This window comes from Cryptomeria japonica, chromosome 9 (assembly GCF_030272615.1).
Source record: "Cryptomeria japonica chromosome 9, Sugi_1.0, whole genome shotgun sequence".
Lineage (NCBI taxonomy): Eukaryota > Viridiplantae > Streptophyta > Pinopsida > Cupressales > Cupressaceae > Cryptomeria > Cryptomeria japonica.
The window spans coordinates 590,482,064-590,503,461 of record NC_081413.1 but is presented as its reverse complement, the minus strand read 5'-3'; the positions used below and the strand labels follow the sequence as shown (position 1 = coordinate 590,503,461).

General features: G+C 36.1%; 1 protein-coding gene across 2 annotated transcripts in view; it reads left to right on the top strand.

Moving 5' to 3' along the window:
• The window catches only part of LOC131071848 (splicing factor U2AF-associated protein 2), a 130,634-nt gene that overhangs the window by 48,579 nt on the left and 60,657 nt on the right, over window positions 1-21,398 (top strand). For both annotated transcript variants that reach the window (XM_058007809.2, XM_058007810.2), the window contains exon 8: window positions 377-415. In XM_058007809.2, coding sequence (XP_057863792.1) covers window positions 377-415 — 39 coding nt within the window. The remainder of the gene's footprint in view (window positions 1-376; window positions 416-21,398) is intronic.

Sequence of the window (21,398 nt, the reverse complement as noted above, 5' to 3'; positions counted from 1 at the left end):
TAGTAGTCAATTTAGATGGATTGCTTAGTACTTTCAATTTTGATACGGGTTTAAGACTTTAAGTACAATAACTGAAGTTAACCATGTCTGAAATGTGTGTGCATAGGTATTCATTGGGTCAATAAGATCACCATTTTATGTAATTTTTTCATTACATCTGTCTTTCATATAAATAGATGTTTAAGGTAAACTTCAGGAATTTATGTGTTTGTAATGCCTTTGAGAAACTGTGGCTATAAGGCTGAAATCGAGTTTGATTAGTTACTTTTCTTCAGTGTTTGCTAATTAGCTCTATTCATTTATTAAATAATTGTTTTGCATAGTTAAAGTTTTTCAAGTGCATTCGACTTGACTTTTACTTCCTTGACTGTGACAGATTACAGAGGTATTCTCAAAATGTGGTATCATCAAGGAGGTATTGCATATTGTCATTTATCAGATTTCTTTTGAGACTGAATATGATCTGCATTCACTGGTAATTGGAAAATATAGATTGTGGAGTTTTCTAATGCATTTGTATGGGAAAGAAAACGAGATAAAGATTGGGCTAGTCAAAATTTGTCAAGGATTTTAGGACTTCCCTAAGAATTGTTTTGATGGTAATGAGGGAGGACAATGTTGTCATCTATCTACAACCATTCTTCATTAGAATTGCCTTTATGATACTTTTAGTTTGCTATATTTATTATAACTTTGAACTTAGTTTTGAAAAGTATTTCTTTGATGTATTATAAATGCAGTATTAAGACATTTCATGAAAAGCTTTTTGGGCATTAGTGGATTCCATCCCCTGTCCAAATTTTAACTCTTATAAGTATCACCCATTCATTTATTTATGAACTGTCATTTTCATCCCATTTGAGGTAGATTTCATCTTTTAGCTGTGGGCGGCCATGGGCTTACTCAAAAGACACAATGGATGTGTGTACAGTAAATTTGGAAAAAAAAGGATTCCAAAATTTATCATGAATAGGGTTTTTTAAAACTTGGAACATGAAAATCTATCATAAATGAAAATGAAGTATGATGATAAAATTAAAATTTATGGAATTATTTTGAAGGTTGTTGACACTGCTGGAGCCTTTAAAAAGCATCTTTGGTTATCTGTTTGGGGTTTAAGCTCCCGGATTTCCTTTTTTTAATATTAATCTGGAGTTTGTATAATGGTATCTATTGCTAATATATTTTATGTTATGATCTAGTCCATGATTTATCTTGTTTTTGTCTTATGATAACCATTGCAAAAATAGTTTATCTAGGGATTTGATGATGCTTAGGATTAGGATGAAAAATTTGGTATCGGATCAACAAGGATTTGGCAGCAGTAATAATGCAAAGTTGTTTTCAATTTCCTATGGTTATATTTGCTGCATTGCAGAACAGTTTCTAGTGCCAAAATCAGTTTTAATTTTTAATGATAAATCTTGTTTCTCATTTGTTTAGAATCACTATATATAGTTAGAAAAGTGAAAGCTATATTTAAAATTTTAAACTGTAATTATGCAAGTTGTGCTTACATAGGGTTCATGATTTCTTATCTAGTTTACAACTCTAGTTATAGAGCTGGTTCTAGGATATTATGCTTCCTATGTTACAGTCTTGAGCAGTACTTATTTGATATTTCTTTTTTATGGTTTCTTAGAGGCATAATCAGACTCACTTTCTCCTCTACAGAAGAGAATGTCTGCTACCTTAGGATGGAACATTCCTTTCCTACCCTCAATTCCTCCTTACTTCAATCTGTCTCTTTTCCAGTGACTTCTCAAAGAGAAGACAATACTTTGCACAAAAAGCGTCTAGGACCCAACACTCTTTTAAGATTCCAGATTCAAGAGAATCGGTAGCCTATGGGGTTTGTGAACATCTAATTATTCTCAAGGGGTATTTTATGTCTGTCTTCTCTTGCAAAGGAAAAAAGAAACAGAAAATCATAGTTACCAGGTTCAAGAAAATTCAATTTGTTTGGGATGCCAATTTTTTTTCGGAATCCTGGGATATTCAACAAAATTTGGTGCAATTCAATAGATATTGATAAATCTGGACCAGATTAGATAAATCTATCTGATTTGAAAAATTCAGATCTGGCCAAATTTAAACCAGATCTGGTCAGATCTGGAAACAGAAAATTCTGGTCTGTTCATGCAACATTGATCCCCTTCTTTTGAACAAAGAGAAGATCTTCCAACCACTGTCCAAGTTCTGAGTGAGGTTCCTTGGTGTTCTCAAGTGAATAATGTTTTCTCTTCTCTATAAAATAAACTATGCATACTAGATAGAGTAGTTAAATATATCTTTATTTACATTAAGTTCTTAGAGAAGTAGGCCAAAGATCATCAACCAAGAATCAAAGTACTTTTCCTAACTAGGGAAAGTTTATTTAAATGACCCAATGTTTACCAAGAAAAATACAACTACCTACTTTCTCTTGTAACCGTAGTTGAACTACTCACCAAAAGCAAAAACTCACCAAAAGCAAAAACTCACCAAGGCCCAAAAAAAAAACTTGGTGAAAACTAGACAACTTAAAAAATTGCTTAAATTTAATAGAAATACATTTTTTTTGCAAATGTCAATGAGGAGATGCATCCAATGAGTCAATAAATGAGTACACATAAGAAACAAGCTGAGTATAGATATATTTGATTGATTTAAATGCAAATTGGGTACAAAATGGCATCCTCTTGTGGAGTGCCGATGGCTGATAGACTGAAACAAAATGAAATAGCAAATTGTTCTTGTCAAACTAAAAGTAAATACTACATCAAAATGTTTTACTTCTTCCTCTTTCCAGCTCTAGTGTAAACTAGGGGAGAGATAGAATTAGAGGGTCTAGTCCTAGGAGTCCGATGTGGCTTCTCCACCTCGTCAAAATTAGGTTGAGGGTAGCACCCCTCGTGGGGGTCTGAGGGTGAGGGAGGGGTAGATAGATAAGTCTAGATCTTGGGGAGAGAGGAAAGAGTGAGATAGAGAGTGATAGAGAGTGGTAGAGAGAGGGGATAGAGGAAGAGTGATAGGTCTAAAATTTGGGGCAGATAAAGTGAGTGAGATAGAGAGAGTGAGAGAATGCTGATAAGAGGCTACTGATTACTGAAATTTGACAAGTCTGAAAATTTAAAAGATCTTCTAAAACCTAGAATTTGTATTATAACTCCTAGAGATCCAAAACCACTCTCAAACATCCTGCCAATATACACATGAAATATAACTTGGAGTATAAGTTCTTATACTTAAATGTTATATTTCATGTATATTTTCTGATGAAGAGAATGAGATTGACTTGAAAAAAATAAAAAATATAGATAATTTTTTGATGTGTTTGGGCCTTTTTTTTATGTGGCTGAGTTTTTGCCGGAAACTCGCCAAAAACTTGGCGAGTTTTTCCCCAAAACTCTGCGACTTTCTTTTGCTTTTTAATGGCATAAATACTCTTCAAGCAAAAAAACTCGCCGAGTACTCGACAAGTATTCCGTCTGTGTCTGTAACTACCCAAATGTTGACAAACATTAATAAATAGTTGGATACAACCATATTAACAAAAAAAGAAAAAAGAAAAAAAGTCGTCCTATAGAAGACAAAGAAAACAAGTAATCAAGTAACATTATGTCAGGTTTTTCAAACTTTTGATAGTGCTGCAGAGGAAGGACGACTTTTATGATGCTTTCTGCTGGCAGGCAGAATAACTTGATCAGTCCACAAGTCTTGTATGTTCTATGTGTTGACGTGTATTTTATACACCATCATACACAGAATAAAATACCAATAGGCATCTTATCCTCTCTTGAGAAAATAGTCTCTAACTGCTGAAGATTCGCATAAAGGATCAGTTAGGAAGACTCCAAGGTTCTGTTAGTAGGGTCTCTACGTGTGGACAAGCTCCAGTGGTATAATGTGATTTGCTGGGATCACAAGGGGACTTACATGTGATGATTGAACTTCCGATCTGCTTTGCTGGACACAGGGTCTTAGATTTGAAAAAAAATGAAAAAAGGATAAGGGCGAAGAGAGGATCTAATCCTAATACTAAGAATGTAGGAGCAATGACTTGATTTTTGATGAAACTCTAACTAGATCTTGTTTTGACATCAATGGAACATCTACACAAGACTAGTGCGATCTTCTAAGGGAAGCTTTATGATGTTCAAATCATCACCGCAGGCATAAATACCATCCAAGTTGATGCATATCAATGAAGAAGCGACAAATTGAAATTGAGCTTAAGCTGAACGATTCCAGTTGACTACACAAGGCAAGTCTGCAATCAACAAACTGCTAGTAGTATGGATATACGAATTCCACCATTAATCAATCACATTTCCTCCATTCATCTAATCATCTACCATCTAGGATTGAAGACTCAACAAGAAACCATGCAAATTGCAAGAAACGACACGCTTCACCATTACTTCAATGAAAATGGAGTTTGTTTACAATCAATGGCAACAATTTCTTGCCTTGTCCTCCTATTCTACTCTAACTACTATTCTATCAATTTCTAATTACTCTCTATCTTCTAACTCTCTAGCTATTGCTAATTATTTCTAATTTATTGCTAATTAGCCTTTACAAATGAAATGCCTGGGCTTATATAGTGCCCACAATACAATTTGATGGCTTAGATCAATTCAAGGTCAATGGCCAAGATTCAACAATGAAAACCCTAATTAGGGTTTGTTACAACCATTACATAACATTTAATGCTTGACCAATGATAAAATTGTATTGCTTGGACACATGTCCTCTCTAGAAAAATCGACCAATGGATAGCCAGGGTAGGTACATCGGAGTTTGTGCCACCTTCCATGAGTTAAGTACATTGAATCTGGACATGCTGAGATGGACCTCACTGATTGGAGACGTGATGACTAGGATGCCACCTCATCTGACACTTGTAACTTTGGTAAATATTCAACTTGATGTTGTTGAGAAGCTTGCTTTAATTAATTCATCTGGAATTATTTACTTCTTCAACGAGCCCTTGTTCTAACTCCTTGTGTCCTTGATGTGCAGGATGATGATGTACCTCGCCTTGGAACGTTGGATTGAAAGAGGTTGCCTATGTCCTTACTTGATCGTCCTGGCGAAGACCGTCCTGGATCCGGCTTGATTTTCCTTGAAGAGATCTCCATTTGATGCCTACACAACATTTCAAAATTAGTACCATGATTTTGCAATACATAACATAAATTATAGAGCAAATTTTAGGAAACTTAATGATAAGTCCTTTATTAATCATTTCCTAAAAATGACTATTGAGCTATGAATTCAAAATTCAAAATTTGAAAATCTAAGCTATGACGATCACAAACTAAAACAATAAATCCATATCGCCATACCTCTCTTGAGAGCTAACTCTAGAATGCAAAACAAGGAATTTGCCTAGGCAAAATCAAAATTAGATGGCTTCAACGTGATCTCCTTTAAATGAACGATCCCTTTATCAATTCATCACCCTTGAGGATATCTTTGACGTGGTCTTTGGCAAGTTCGCCCAACTTGAGACTAAGCTCGCACTCCTTTGATGATGTTTGCGCCCTCCTCTTGAATGACAATTTCGCACCTCCTTTGTATTCTCCAAATCGCATGCTAATGAAGGATGTTAAATGATGATTTGAAATGAATAAACCACCTTCCCTTTATAGGCGCTTACCTCTCATCATTATTTAGGCCGACTTTGTGAAAATAAAGCAAATTAAACGATTGTTTGATAAATAACAAGGCCGACTTTTATAAACCAAGCGCTCCCTTTGATTTTTTTTTTTTATTAATTAATTATTAATTATTAAATACCATCGTTCTAAATTAATTTAATCAAATTCGATTTTCACAAGGCAAAAAATAATTAATAATATCAAGCGCAATATTTAAATGCCATTTAATTGAATTTTCAAAACATATCGAATTTTAGCATTTAAAATAAATTCAAAAACTTGTTTGAACGCCAAAATTGGAGAATTGGGAAGAGTACAAACCTCATCGCCCTGGTCCCTGACTGAGGGACAGGAGCGATCCATCAACTTAGTCTTGATCCTTGCGTTTTTGACGTTCAAAGTTTTCATCCTTACGTTAGTATTGCCATTTTCGCTAGGTCCTTCAAGCTTGATTGACTTGTTCTTGCAAATGAATGTCCTTTAGATATGATATCGCCCTGGTCCCTTGGAGAGGGACAGGAGCGATCTAGATCTTTTCACTTGAAATTCTCCGTTCTTGATATCAACTCCTCTTTTATTACCTTTCAAACAACACTTCAATCCCTTTGCAACTTTGTTTTAACGTGATCTTTAAAGGATAACAATTGTTTTGGCAAATATCGCCCTGGTCCCTTGGAGAGGGACAGGAGCGATCCTCATAATTTCTCCTTGACCTGGCATCTTTAATCTCTAATCTTCATTGTATGGCGAATAATAACATTGTTTGTTCATTCCATGCTTGTCCCACTTGATTTTTACAAAGTGTTTAGACGTTGGAAGGATCATCGCCCTTGTCCCTTGGAGAGGGACAGGAGCGATCTTGAAGCTCTAGTCCAAATGCATCACCTCTCAACCTTGGTTCCTCGTTCATTGCCTTCCAAAGGACGTTCCGGATCTAGCGTGAACTTGCCTTGTCTTGGTTTTGACGGAACATGAATGTTTTAATGAAATCGCTTTGGTCCTTGTCCAAAGGACAGGAGCGATATAGGCTCTTTGCCTAATTGATAGTACTTTGACGTTTGGAACCTTTGTAAATCATCTTCAAATGACACCTTATACCTTGTGTGATCCCGAAAAACCCTGACTTGGCATGAATTTGAAGGAAAATGAAGGATCCTAAGCAAATCGCCCTGGTCCCTTGGAGAGGGACAGGAGCGATCTTGCTCTGTGTTCAATTTGAGGATCTTTTAACGTTTGAAGTCTTCGTATATCACCTTCTAATCATGCCTTGGACCTCATACGATCTTGCAAAACCTTGACCTTACGTGATTTTTGAGGGATTTGGCCAATATAGTAAACATCGCTCTGGTCCCTTCCTGAGGGACAGGAGCGAACTTCAAGATTTTGAGCTTGTTCTTGCGTTCTTCGTTCTTCAACTTGCCATTGCTTTCGATGCGTAAAATGAAGTCCCTTGATTCTCCTTAATCACTTAACACTTGATAAACTTTCAAAATCTTGGCCTTTATAGGAATTTCGCTCTGGTCCCTGCCCGAGGGACAGGAGCGAATTAGATGTCTTGGTGCAAATCCTTCATCTTTGGCAATTTTTGATGCTTTGTGCTTGATTGAGACGCTTTGAAATGTCCTTGCCACCTCTCTCCTTGACTTGGAGTGGTTTGAATTTGAGGAAAAGGCAACATAACTAAGATATCGCCCTGGTCCCTTGGAGAGGGACAGGGGCGAATTTGTACTTGTAGTCTCCATCACATTTCGCCAGCTTCCAAATTTATCTTCAACGGTCTCGTAATGTACCTTTTCACTCATCCATGCCTTGGAATTCATTGTAACTTGGCAAGAAATTTGTCTAAGACAAAAATCGCTCTGGTCCCTGCCTGAGGGATAGGAGCGAACTTGGGCATTTGGGTCCCTTGTTGACGTTTAATAATCTTCAATTTGTCTTCAATGGGTTCAATTCATCTCCTTTCTTGCCTTCAAACATAAAACTTGCTTGATCTTTGCCCAGATCGTACCTTATGAAGAATTTCGCTCTGGTTCTTCAGTGAGGGACAGGAGCGAATTTGACCCTCTAGGCAAAAACTTCATCATTTCATTGTTTTTGATCAAGTCTGGATGCTCTATCATGCTCATTTCGTCCTTCACCAAGCCTTTGATGTCTCAATTCGTCCAAACACGGTCAGGAATAGCTCAAATAAGTATTTTCGCTCTGGTCCCTTGGAGAGGGACAGGAGCGAAATTCGCTCTGGATCCTCAGTGAAGGACATGAGCGAAATTTGACTTTTCGCACTCTCTATCAGGATAATTTTTATGGAATATAACATTTAAGTATAAGAAAGAATTATACTTTAAGTTATATTCCATATATACTTTCAGGATGTTTGAGAGTGGTTTCAGACCTCCAGGAGTTATATTGCAAAATCTAGTTTTTGGAGGTTTTTTCAGTTTCAGACTTAGTCAAATTTCAGGATCAGGACATTCCAGACTTAGCCAAATTTCAGGATCAGGACCTCACTCAAGCCGGACTTGCTTATCCATGTGATCCCCTGGGCAACGTTCAAAATGCAAAGGCCAGCTAACAAAACCCTAAAAAACCTAAAGAACAAACCCTAAAAAGCAAAAAACATGGGTCCCCATTTGCAATGGGGCGATGTGTGAAAACGTCACAACACTATGATGAAAGAAATAAAAAAACTCAAGAGTGATAGTTTCAGCTTGTAGTGAAAGGAAAACTAAGGAAACCTTGAACCACACACACATAGCATTAGTAAAAGTAGCATATCCATTATGTAGGCTAGTGTACGAAGAATGTAGTCAGCAGTCATTTTTTGTTGTATGATAAGACTTGAATTAACTGTTCCTACAATATGCTGTTGGCTACTTTCTCCATATGCTAAGAAAAAGACTAGTACCCTTAGTACAACACTAAAAAAAATATTCTTAATACACACTAGCCTACAGTATAAACTATAGAAGTCTTTTATATTAAGACTTTTACTAATGGATACCTATAAACTTTGAATATATAATATACAGGACTTCTATAGTTTATATATACTTTCTCCACCCATGTAAAAAACGCTGGAGTTTTATTATTATTTTTTCCATTTTTCTCCCATAGGGCCCACATAGTATTTTTCTCTCCAACACATCATCTGATACTTTTTCCTTAATTGCATTTCTTTATGACCCTTTGTATGAGCTGTATGGTAATTTTCTTGTTTCCATAAATTTCTATGTGAAGTTTGCTTTGATATGACTTTAATGTTGTGTTGAAATATGCAACATGACTAGGCTTCTTTTAGATTTTGTTAGGACAAGAAGTATCTATTGGCTCTAAATCCAGTAGTTTTTAATATTATTATTTTGAGGTTTAACTTCATTAATTTTAGGATCTTTAGTGAAGCCTTTGTTGGAACATTTATGTCAACCATATTTAGAATTTCCAACCTTCACAAAACTTGTACTTCGTGAGATGCACAATGCACATGAACTATACAAGTTTTCAGTTGTTCTAGATTTGCTGCTCTTTGGTGGTCTTTGTAGCTTCATTAAAATTGTAGTTCGATGGAAATATTTTGTAGTCCTCCTTTTTCCAATTGAGCAAGCTATGAAGGGGATTTGGTTGAGTTCTAATAAGTACCTTTTCAGCCGTTAAAACTCCTAGTACCTTGATTCCTTGTGGTTTTGCATCCACCAATTGGAAAGTTGGATGGTAAATGGTAGGCTTGCCAAGAATTTTCTAGGTTTCTTCAAGAATCAACTTTGCTTCCAATGTTGATGATTATATTAGCAAGATTACCGCCGAGTATCTTCATATGTGCTTCTATTGATTTGTTTGCCAAATCAACTCCTAGTAGCATAGGGTCTATAGTAAAGATCATTTGTTAGTTCTAGTGTATGTGGATGATATTATATTTGGGGGAAGTACGTGTCAAGAATTTGCTAGGGAGATGCAAAAAGAATTCAAAATGTCTATGCTTGGTGAGTTATCTTTCTTCCTTGGGCTACAAATATTTCAATTGAATAAAGGGATTTTCATCTCACAAACCAAGCATATTAAGGAAATTTTGAAGAAATTCAGAATGGAGGACTATAATCTTGTTAACACACCCATGGTAACAAGATACACATTAAGAAAGGATGATGAATCACCAGGGGCAAATCATACATTCCATAGGTTGATGGTTGGAAGCCTATTGTATGCAATGGCTTATACAAATGCAAAGTGGGCCGATAGTGTAAATGATAGAAAGAGTATAAGTGAGGGTGCATTCTTACTAGGAGATAATCTTGTCTCTTGCTCTAGTAAGAAACAAGCATCAGTTTCTTTATCTACAATAGAGGTAGGATATATTGTTGCAGCAACAACTTGTTGTACATATGTTCTATGGATGAAACAAACCTTGAAGGATATTAAGGTTGACTATGAACACTCCATCTCCATATTCTGTGACAATATCAGTGCAATCAACATCTCAAAGAATCTAGTCATGCACTCTAGATCAAAGCATATTCCCATCAAGTATCACTTTCTAAGGGAACAGGTTGCCGATCAGCAAGTCAAGTTGGAATATATCGCTACGAAGGAACAAATTGCGGACATCTTCAAAAAGCCTTTTCCAAAAGAGACTTTTGAGTATCTAAGGGAGAAATTGGGAGCGACATCACTCTCATCTAGTCTCTAAGTTCTTCAAATGGAGCATGTGTTTAGGGGCAGCTATTCATTGTCTTATCCTTTGACCTTGGAAAGCCTTTGCCAATGATGTCGAAGGGGGAGGATTAGAGCAAGGGAGAGAAGTTTGTCGCATTGCCAGATTATTTCTTTATAGGGTTACTATCTATATACAATGAATGATTATATCTTGTTGATGTGTTTTTTAGGACACCTCGAACACAAAGTAAAATACCAAGGTATTCTATCCTCTCTTGAACAAAGAAACCTCACATGCTAAATAATATGAACAAGTGAGACAACTCCAAGGTTTACTATGTGAACAATCAACTTTAATTTTTGGATAGACATCAGTGAATATGATGTGGTATTGCTGGAATCACAAGGGGACTTTGTTTTGAATACTACTGGGACGTGGAATCTATGCTAACTCACTTGGAAAATAAAAGACAAAAGGAGATGAAGGATTTAGAAATCTAATCTATTCCTAGGAATGTAAGAGATGATTGTTAATTCGGTGCACCCGAACCAAGCTTTGCTTAGCCATGAGGAAACAACTAGACAAAGATGGTGCAATCTCCTAGGGGTAAGCAAATGATTTTTATATACACACTAACATTATAAACAATGAGCATAAAGCAATTGAAGCTAAGCTTTTAGATAACTTCAGTCTAACCACACACTACAACTTGCAATCAACAAATTCCAAGTGGTATGAACATTAGGCTTCACCATTCAACAATAAAATATATCTTTCATCTAACACGTCTAAACTATGAGAAGTAGAGACTATGCAACAAGTTGAGATAGCACACAAAGTCCACCATCACCTCAATGAAAAGTTATGTCTATTGCAACAAGCTTTGGCAACAATCTCCTTTATTCCCATTCTACTGCGACTTTTTCTAATTATGAACTTCTATCTATTGATCAACTATTAACCCTTACAAATGAAAGAATTGAGCCTTATATAAAGGACTCATTACAATTCAAAGGCTCATATCAATTCAAGATCAATGGCCAAGATTACAAGATAAAACCCAAATTAGGGTTAGTTACAACTAACTCCATTTGACCAATGGAATAATTACATTATTTGGGACACATGTCCATCTTTGAATGATGACCAATAAGAAATGAGGTTAGGTATGTAGAACAATATTTGATGTGGTGCCATATGTCACTTTCTCCATTCTTGAATAAGTTAGGTACATTGAACTTCGACATGTTGATGAGTAACTTGGTTGGGTTGACGATGACTAGATGCCACCTCACTTTGTTCCTTGTAAATCATCATAAAGTTTTTGTGATTGAGCAATATCTCTTGATACTCAACATTTCTAGTTGCTCAATGTGATGAATTTGGTGGTGCGTATTCCCAAATTGCATTAACTCTGGATGATCAAGCTGACCTTCTATCGTTGCTTTGTTGAGAACATGGTTATACTGAGAAGAGGGGTTGGGGGGGGGGTGAATCAATATAACAACAAAACTTTTACTTTGTCAAATTTATATTATGATGCTAACTTGAGATCATTAACATATTGATTGCATATTAACGTTAACATGAATCTAACCATCATGCATCACAAATTGAACACAAGATATATACGTGGAAATCCTCACAAGAGAAAACAATGGTAAAATAGCTTCTATATATATAGAAAACTTCTTTTACAAATTCGCAGGCATCAACCCATTAGAGGCACCAACCCCCCATTTGAATTTGTGAGCACCAACTCACTAGAGGCACCAACCCCTCATTCGGTTAGAGACACCAACTCCTCATTCAAATTTCCACTTTTAATGGATGATGGATGATCTTATTACTCACAATTTGCTTCTTCAAATCTGCTGTGAAATGACCGCAAGGTTCTCTCCACAATGGAGTTCTTTATACCACTTTTGGAACTGTTACAAGTCTGGTAAAAAATCTGCTACAAAGAAATCACAGTCTCCCCTACACAATGTGCTTATGAGCTACTTATATACCTCTGAAATAATCTTCTTTATATAATATTCACTCTTGGTGTATGCCCTTGATCTATATTTCTTTTAATTTCACTCCATACATACACATCTCTCGTTTAATTCACTTCCCTTTTATATATATTCTCATCCCCTTAGAGATATCTCTTTTCAAATAGTTACAATACTTCAAACAAGTCATATCTTTTGAGAATTACTTGTCAATGCAAATCGCTTCTTTATTAATCTTTTAATATATTGTTTGTTCCATGTAATTGATGTCTTCTCAACCGTAATTGTTGTTTTGAAGAAATGCTGTCTTTTCATCAAAACAAATATCACCTTTCCTTCATTGCAGCCATATATTGAATTGCCTCGTAATGTAAATTTACATCGAATAATCCTTAATTGATTATTTACTTTGCTGTAGTTGATTTGTTATGTAATCAACTTGATTAGTCGATTTCATTTGTTTATTTCCTTTTGTTATCAGTATCCCTTCAAACATGTGCTGCATGTTTTATTAATAATTTTCTTTGACAAGTATTAATCAGTGTTTCTAATCTTCATTGCAAACATAAATTTTTCTGCTTGTATTTTGGTTGTATTCACAGGAACTGAGTTTTTGGTTAACTACTTTATCATGCTTTTCATAGTAATCCATAATTGGTCTTTCCAACATCTAATTGCTGCTTATACTTGTGTTTGCATACTTGAGTTGCTGCTCACTGCTTACTTCAATCACTGCACTCTTCTATCGGGCTTTCTCCTTAATATGAATTGCTGTTACCAATATTACAAATCATATAAGATCGCTACCTTTACTATTTAATTCTTTTATCTCAGATGATGCATTTTCATTTATTACTACCAAATAACACTAGTGCTGTCCCTTGATTGCAAAGTCACCTGTGATGCTATATGCTTCTGTTTCATTGCCATGGTCTCAACACTGATGTCTAACATGTTGACTTCACAAGACTCTTCATATGCAATAGAAACACACCAATAGTGATCTCGTGCAGACAACTCTGAAAATTACAACTTCAACGACAATATTGATCACCCTTTTCAGTCATTCGCGAGGGATTGTTTCTTCGTAAAATAGGAATTCAAATATAGATCATAATTGCTGTTCATTTCTTTTCTTTAATCATTTCTTTCCTTGATGCTTATAAAGTTGATTTTCCTTCATTGAATAATGTTGGCTTTGCCAAACAGAATTGCCTCAACTTCTGATTCCTCATGTTGTCACAAACCCTTGTCTTGTGTCATCACAACAATCTTTATGTTGTTTCCTTTACTCTCCACAACTTCAAGTAAGGATTTGGTTGTAAGCTTTATAGTTTCATTTTGTGATCACTCCTTATGTAGACTTCTTGTAATCTCTATTTCAACTTGTTCAATGTCTTTTATCCTTTATGGTCTTTATCATTCACAAGAGTATTCCATTCACAACATCTTCAATACATTCTCAATCATCTTACTGTCTTGGCATCTCTATCCTTGCTAATTTATATTATCCTTTAGTTGTTTCACAACTCTTGTTACTTTGTCAGATAACATCAGTGATTACTCCTTTGACATCAAGGACAACATCTAATTCCTTTGACATCAATGACAACGTTTTGACATGCTTAACTCTTCTGAAACTATCTAGTTTTATTTGAATTTCCCCATTTTTCATTCCAATAATGGCGGACTTTGCTCCATTTCCTCACTTTCTCAATGGCGGACATAAGATCTTTTCATCTTTTTTACCCACCATGAATAATGGCCGACTTTGATCAAGTTTGGCAATCTTGTGGCAGACTTTGTTGGATTTCCCCTCTTTCTCAATCCAACAATGGCGGACTTTGCTCCATTTCCCCATTTTTTGACTTAGAATGGTGGAGTTAGAGTGAGGTCCGGGATTCAACTTACTTAGTGCAAAATTTCATCAAAATATCATTGGCGGACTTGGGGTTAAGTTTTACAATTTGCCAACACTTAACAAGTTTTCAATATTTTCCTCAAGTGCAACATTCTTTGGTGGAAATCAGAGGTGGTTCAACATTTTACAAGCTGAATGGCGGACTTAGGAGCAAGTTTTACAATCTTGTGCCGTAGTGTGAATTTTGAAGAGGAAAAGCATTGGTGGAGTTAGATAGGTGTTTAACAATTTTGAGTGGAGATTCGACCCTCATCGACAATTTGGTCAAAAATTGCAAAAGTTTAACACTTTGAACTAGAAATGCAACATTTTCTGGTTTCCCTTGGCAATATTTTCAAAACTAGACAACTTCGACATTTTTGATAACATTTTGCATTTTGATAATATCATTGTTGTTGAAAATAAATAGCCAGTTCGGATTATACTTGATTAAATTTTAATGTTGCCTAGTGGCAATTAAAATTTAATAACTTAAAGCGATTACAATAATGTAACTTGTAATCATACGAGATTGGTCCTATTTGGGTGTAACGTGCTAAGGCAACATGTAACTTGTGATGACATGATAGGTCAAAACCTATTCATGTAACTTGTAAACAGAATTCGAATTTATTGTATTTTGGCACCAAGTTTATTATAGCCGACTAAGGCAAATAAGTTACTTGTATCTCCTATATAAACAAGGCAATGCAATCCATTCTACACACCACTTACGCGTTCATCCAATTCAGCGATCTGATCTGCAAGCAATTCAAGACACAGCGAATATACATTGAGGGCCTGCCATTATACTCTGGGGTCAGCGAACTCACCTTGGAAAATAGCGAATTCATTCTAGCTGTGTGAATCCAGTCAAGGGTGGCGATTATCATCAGATTGAAGGACAAGTCAAATTCTGATCAGAATTCAAGATTCAGATAAGTTAGTTTGTTCATGCCCTAAGTGGGCGAATTTGTACTTGGCTATCCCTTGACATTAATATAATCTGATCTGAATCTTGTTGCTGGATTTTTCCTCCATGAGGGATGTTTTCCCAGGGTACTGCTGTGTTGTTTTTGTACTGTTATGTGTTGCATTTCCGGTTTCAGTTATTTACATTCTGTCTGATCACTAAAATTAACAATTGTTACACGAGACAATTTTAGCATTCATTTTCAACATTGTAAAGAAAGACTTGTATGAAATACTTGCAATTCCTAATGGAAGCACCAGTAAATTTTCCACTCCTAATTGTAAAGCAAGACTTGAGTCACACTATGATGACATTGATAAGTTCTACAAAATTGAACAACTTTCAATTACACTATGCTTTCTTCACAATCACACCCCCAATTTGAGTCTTGGACTCACAACACATACCCCCTTCTCATGAGCAAAGGCTAAAAACTACAAAACTACTGCCAAGCTAAACAAACTAAGCAACAGAACTACCCTAAAAAGCAAAAAGTGGGGGTCCCCATTTGCAAGGGGATGATGTGTGAATACGTTGCAACAGACTGTTAGATGACTTCATTCTAGGACTCAAAGCCATGCAGTCAACTACCCATCCACAACTTCCAACTTACCGTTTCAACTTCCGACCCCTTAATAGAAGTCGAATAAATTTAATTAATATAAAATGAATAATCTTGATTGGATCATAGATCCAACAAGTACTCCCCTGACCTGAAGGGTGAAAATATCAACTGAACAGCATCATTAACATTCGAGTGATTTGGTGAAGTCACTGCACCTTGTCAAGTGGACAACTGTTATTTTAATTTGAGATTTGCTTTCTCAAACATAAGCCTTTGATCTGTATATGCTTGTATCTATACATGGCACATGCAGCATGACTATCTGCTTGACACCTAATCACATTGATTTTTGCCCTTTATGAATCTTGTACCAGCAATATGGTACATCATCCTAATGCCCAACTACACCAACCACTTTGCAAACAGTTGAGTGAATGCAACACTTGTTATCCTGTATATTCACACCTTACCCCATAAGACAAGAGATGAGAAGTCCAAGCAACATAACATCACTAGATAATTGGTTTACTAACTTTACTCAATATCAATGAACTCTAGGCCAAAACCTAAATTCAAGCATCAATAGAAAAACAACAAAAAATTACATCTATTGGGCAAAATTGCCATTAAATTAGTAACTTGTCTTAGAGTTTATAGAGATGCCATTGACTGCAAACAGGTTTTTTTTTTCACTGAGAGGCATAACTACGATAGCAGCAAGGAGGTTGTAATGGGAGTGTGTCTACAAAATCCCTTTGCAGCCAACATGATTATTAAAACAATTTGTATTTTAAATGGGGAGATTGTACATAGATGGCAGACTAAAAGTATTAGCTTTAAAGGGACCTTAGAAAAGTTTTGGGAGGAGGTAATGCATGGTAGGTAGGTTGAATTAGGGCTTGGTTACTAATTATTAATTAGTGGGCATTGTGAGAGTTTAAGCTTTATATTTCTTCACATTATATGTATGTATATATGCATGCATGCATGCATGTACACATACAAACACACACATATATATTACACTATAATTTTATTACTATAGTAACCTACCTTCACAGATACTAATAATGTGAAGAAATATAAAGCTTACACTCTTACAACAATACCCACTAATTAATAATTAGTAACCAAACCCCAATTCATATATATATATTTGAAAATGATTTTTAGTGCATCTTATATATGATGCCGTCAAAATCATTTCTGTATAACTTTCAAATTAATTTAACTACTTTTCATACACCTATTTTTTTGATAGGAATTATTTAAAATGTGTATTTTTTGAAGAAATTTATATTTTAGAATTTGCTGTATAGCAATTATAACTATATATTTCAACAAATTGCTTCATTAATAATTATGTTGTTAAATTTAATATGTATTTTTATCAAAAATTGTAGTTATCTCTATATCACAAAAAAAATTGTATGTATTAATTTTTATATGACGACAAAATTTATATATATTTATTTTCATTTCACAATAAAATTTATATTTATTAATTTTTATATCGCAACAATATTTTCATTTCACTGATATAAACTTTCACCAATCTCAAAATCAACCTCTCAAAGCAAACTCAAAACTGACTGGTTTAAACACTGAACTTCAAATGCAATATTACTGACAAGTTAAACCGGTTGACTGTTATAAAAAACTAACAGCAAAACATCTCTGAAACTCACAAATATCCAAATACTTTATTGACATAAGTAAAACCTCATTTCAGATTGCTGCCGGTTAACATAACATATCAAAGTGGATTTAGCAGTTAAGCAATTCAACCATAGTAAACATAACCACAAAAACATTCACCACTTGACACAATATTTTTGACGTGGAAACTCAAATGGGAAAAATCTCGGTGGGGATGAATACCCACAAGTATTCTGAAGTCTTCTGAAGTTCGCCTTGTTAGGAGTCTAGCCTGTTAAAGCTTTACAAAAAGTCCTGTTAAGAACACATCCTGTTAGGGACCACTTGGTTAAGGGATTGACTAGTATGACCGTTGGATTACATAATAATCACTGCACATCATTCAAGATATCCTTGACCGCTCCTTGATCACTGCTTCATCGAACTTTGTAACTCATCACGCGGTTTCCATTACATGCAATGAACTTGCTCATTCCCAAGACAAAAACCGTTAACTCAATGCGCCAAAAACCTTTTGAAACTCTTCTCATACAACATGCATACGTGTCATAATCATTAATGCTCATCATTTGATCATAAACCAATACAACCGATTCACGAAACTTCATCGATTAGGGTTTATCATATCAACAAGTAGGGTTTACCGGTTCATCTTTCCATTTCATAGCAATACCGGTTTCCTCCACAAATTCACCTACCGGTTGCAGTTCCCTTCACTAGCTCTTCCTACTGGTTACAAAACAATATTATAACATCATTACCAATTATAATTGACATCAATGACAACATAACATTTCATTAATGCAATCTTCATGCAAATGCCCACAATATGAAGAAGGTTTGATGTGGTTTGAATATTCTCCCTTTCTTTGGCATTGGAGGGGACTCTAGTAGGAAGGCAAGGGAGGCTTGCTCTTAGACTCTCCCTCCATTCAGATGGTTCAAATTAAACTTTGATGGAGCTTCTTTTAGCAATCTAGGGGTCTCTAGAGCTGGTGGGATTATTCACTTCTGGGATGGCTCGATTGTGGCTATATTCTCTTCCCCTTTGCAAAAGGATACTAATGACAGCAGAATTCAATGCATTGATAGAAGGACTTCCGTCTTGCAAGGATTTGGAAATCGACAAGATTGAGATTGAGGGAGACTTTGTGGTAGTTGTGAACACGACTAGATCCAAAGTTACTCCTAACTGGAGAGATTGGAATCTTTATTGGAGAGGACTTTTGGAAATTTTAGAGTTTTTTGATGATTATAGCATCAATCATATTTATAGAGAAGGGAATAGGGCCGCTGAAAAATGGCCAATGCAGCTGCAGGTGGACTTCTGTTTTGCAAATTGGGTGCCATGGATTAATTTGGAGTGGTCTCAATGAGTAGAAGGATCAATATAGTCAAGTAGTCTAGGAAACAACTTCATGGAAGACTCCAATTCTCAGTATGGGTAGACTCAAATTCTGGCATATGATTTCAGCCTTGTTGGTATGAGAACTTTTTATTCCTCTTTGATCAGCATAGGATAAAGTGGATGAATCGAGTATACTGTATGGGTTGATGAGCTGACCACCTAACCCTTTGAGACAAGTCAGCTACACCTCAAGAAGTAGAATATGGAAATATTTCTTCTCCACTTCCAAGGTTGTATATTCTCATTTATTGAATAAGACTGGACTGACTTTGCCAATTTGTTTCACACAAAGTTAAGGTCACATCAGATTGAATGTTTGTTGATTTGCTAAATTGAAGCACTTCAAAATAATGGAAAAGATGGCTTGGCTTCGACTAATTAGGAGGCATTTAATTGTTTCTCTATCGAGAAGAGTGGAGAGATATGGATTATCTTTCTATAAATATACCTCGTGGTAATGTTGGATGCATCCTTAGCTCTGCATATTCTCTTTGCGCTATGAAGCTCTTCCCGATGGATTCACCAATTAGGCTTAGCTTTGAGAAGAGGCAGATGTCTTTCCTTGGCATAGTTACCAACAAACGCCTAGCAAAAATCTTGAATCACTCATTTGTTTGTTCTTTCATGCGGTAAAGCAGATTTTGGGGGGTGAATTCATAAGGGCAGACCACGGATATAGAGTGAATACAAATATTCTTGCCTTTTTTCTGGCTATTATTTTATGGATGGTGGAGAAGAAGCTTGTGGCTAAGGAGCTGTGTAGAAGGGTCTTCAAGAATGCCTTTTTGGGAGTTATTGATCAAGTGCTCCTCAATGTGGATGATAATTTAACCATCCCCTACCCTAAGCACTATTTCCACATCAGCTTTTTCGGGGAAGAAGTCCCAAGGTTTCCTGTGCTCATTATGGGTGACATGCCTTCACATATCAGAAACCCCATTGTTCAAACAAGTCTAGATTTCCTCAAAAGGCTCATGGGTTTCACTCTAGATGGTCTATTGGTTGATATTATCAGCGATGCAGTGGATGAAGAGGTTGACTAGGTTGTGGAATTCAAGCATAATGAAGGGATTGATGGCATGCGATGTGAAGATTCTAGTGATGTAGAACTGGATATGGAGATGGAAGCTGTGGAGAACGTTGCGGCTTCGGCAGAGGGAGCTCATCATGCCTCTCATCATGGCTCAGATTTGGCTGAGGCTAGTCCTTCAAATGCCCCTGCTTCCTGTGTTTAATGTCCTGTTATTGAAGGTGTTTAATGTCCTAGCTTCACAGCCATGTATGTTTTTGTTCATGGTCCGTTTATCTGCTTTGTCCTATTTTGTAGTAGTATGCAGAGGAGCATTTTCTATCGAGACAGAATATAAATTTTTGAATGCATCTCTCGATTGGGCGCCATGATCATGGTCTGAAATAGTATTCGGCCCTCTGCTCTATAAATGTTTTTTGCAATTAATATAATACTCTATACAGCCTCAACTTTTTATCGATATAAAAAGAGTACTTTGATTTTTCGTTGAAAGTACACTGAGCATTTTCCTAGTGGATATTTTTTTCAAAATCTTTGATATTGAATACACTGGCATAGATATCTTAAATACATATATTTTGAAGAGGTTGAGAGATATTTTTTTTCTGATCGGTAATAGTTATATTTTATTTATTTAAACTAAAACGTACATATGCATCAAAATTCCAAACAGAAAAATCACTCCCTCAAACCATCCCCAACCACTATCTAGTTCTACTGTCTAATACCATGGTATTCCAATATGTTTACTGCTCAGACCCTACCCCACCCCCACATCATCTGAAATAGAAATCAAAACTACATCTTGCCAAAAGCTGGTCGTTAAGTTTAACGCTTAACAAAAATTAAAGTTTTAAGTTTATCAACTGAAAAGAAAACATCTAAATATAAATATGTACCCAGAGGTACCTTGATTTAGTGAGATCCTCTTCTTCCCGTTGAGGCGTGTGAATCTCCAGTTCTTCCTTCTGCATCCTCGACCACTGACCCTCGTGCAACTGGTCTTTCTGTCTCACCCTTGCTTCCACCCACCGCACCACCCACTACCTCATGTTTTGCCAATTCCGTTGATAATTTTCGCGTAATCGCACTCCTGTATGTCAACTCCTCCGCCACTCTCTCCCCACCCTCCTGCCGAATTTCATCTTCAATATCCATAATCTGGACGAAAATTATCAGCCCTTCCCATCCTCGCTTCGCATCATCTTTAAAGCGGACTCTGGCTTCCCCACAACGACGAAGGAATTGAATTCGCGAGTGCCTCACCCATAACTCCTCATTCTCCTCAGGGATGCCTTCAACAAAGTTGAACAACAAAGTTGAAACCCCATCCCGACACAGCCCATTCCAACAGGGACTCCAAATTTAACAAGTACTCTTTTGGAATGATTTTCTTCAACACTTTTCTTACCTCCTCACAGGTGTATCCCAACTCCAGTCCCCACGCCATGATAAGCGAGTAAATATCTACTCTGCATCTGTATCGATGGTCGATAACCGCCACCTCTTCGCCCAAAACCAGTTGAATTGCCTTAAAAAACAATGGATCTTTTGCCAGGAACATCTT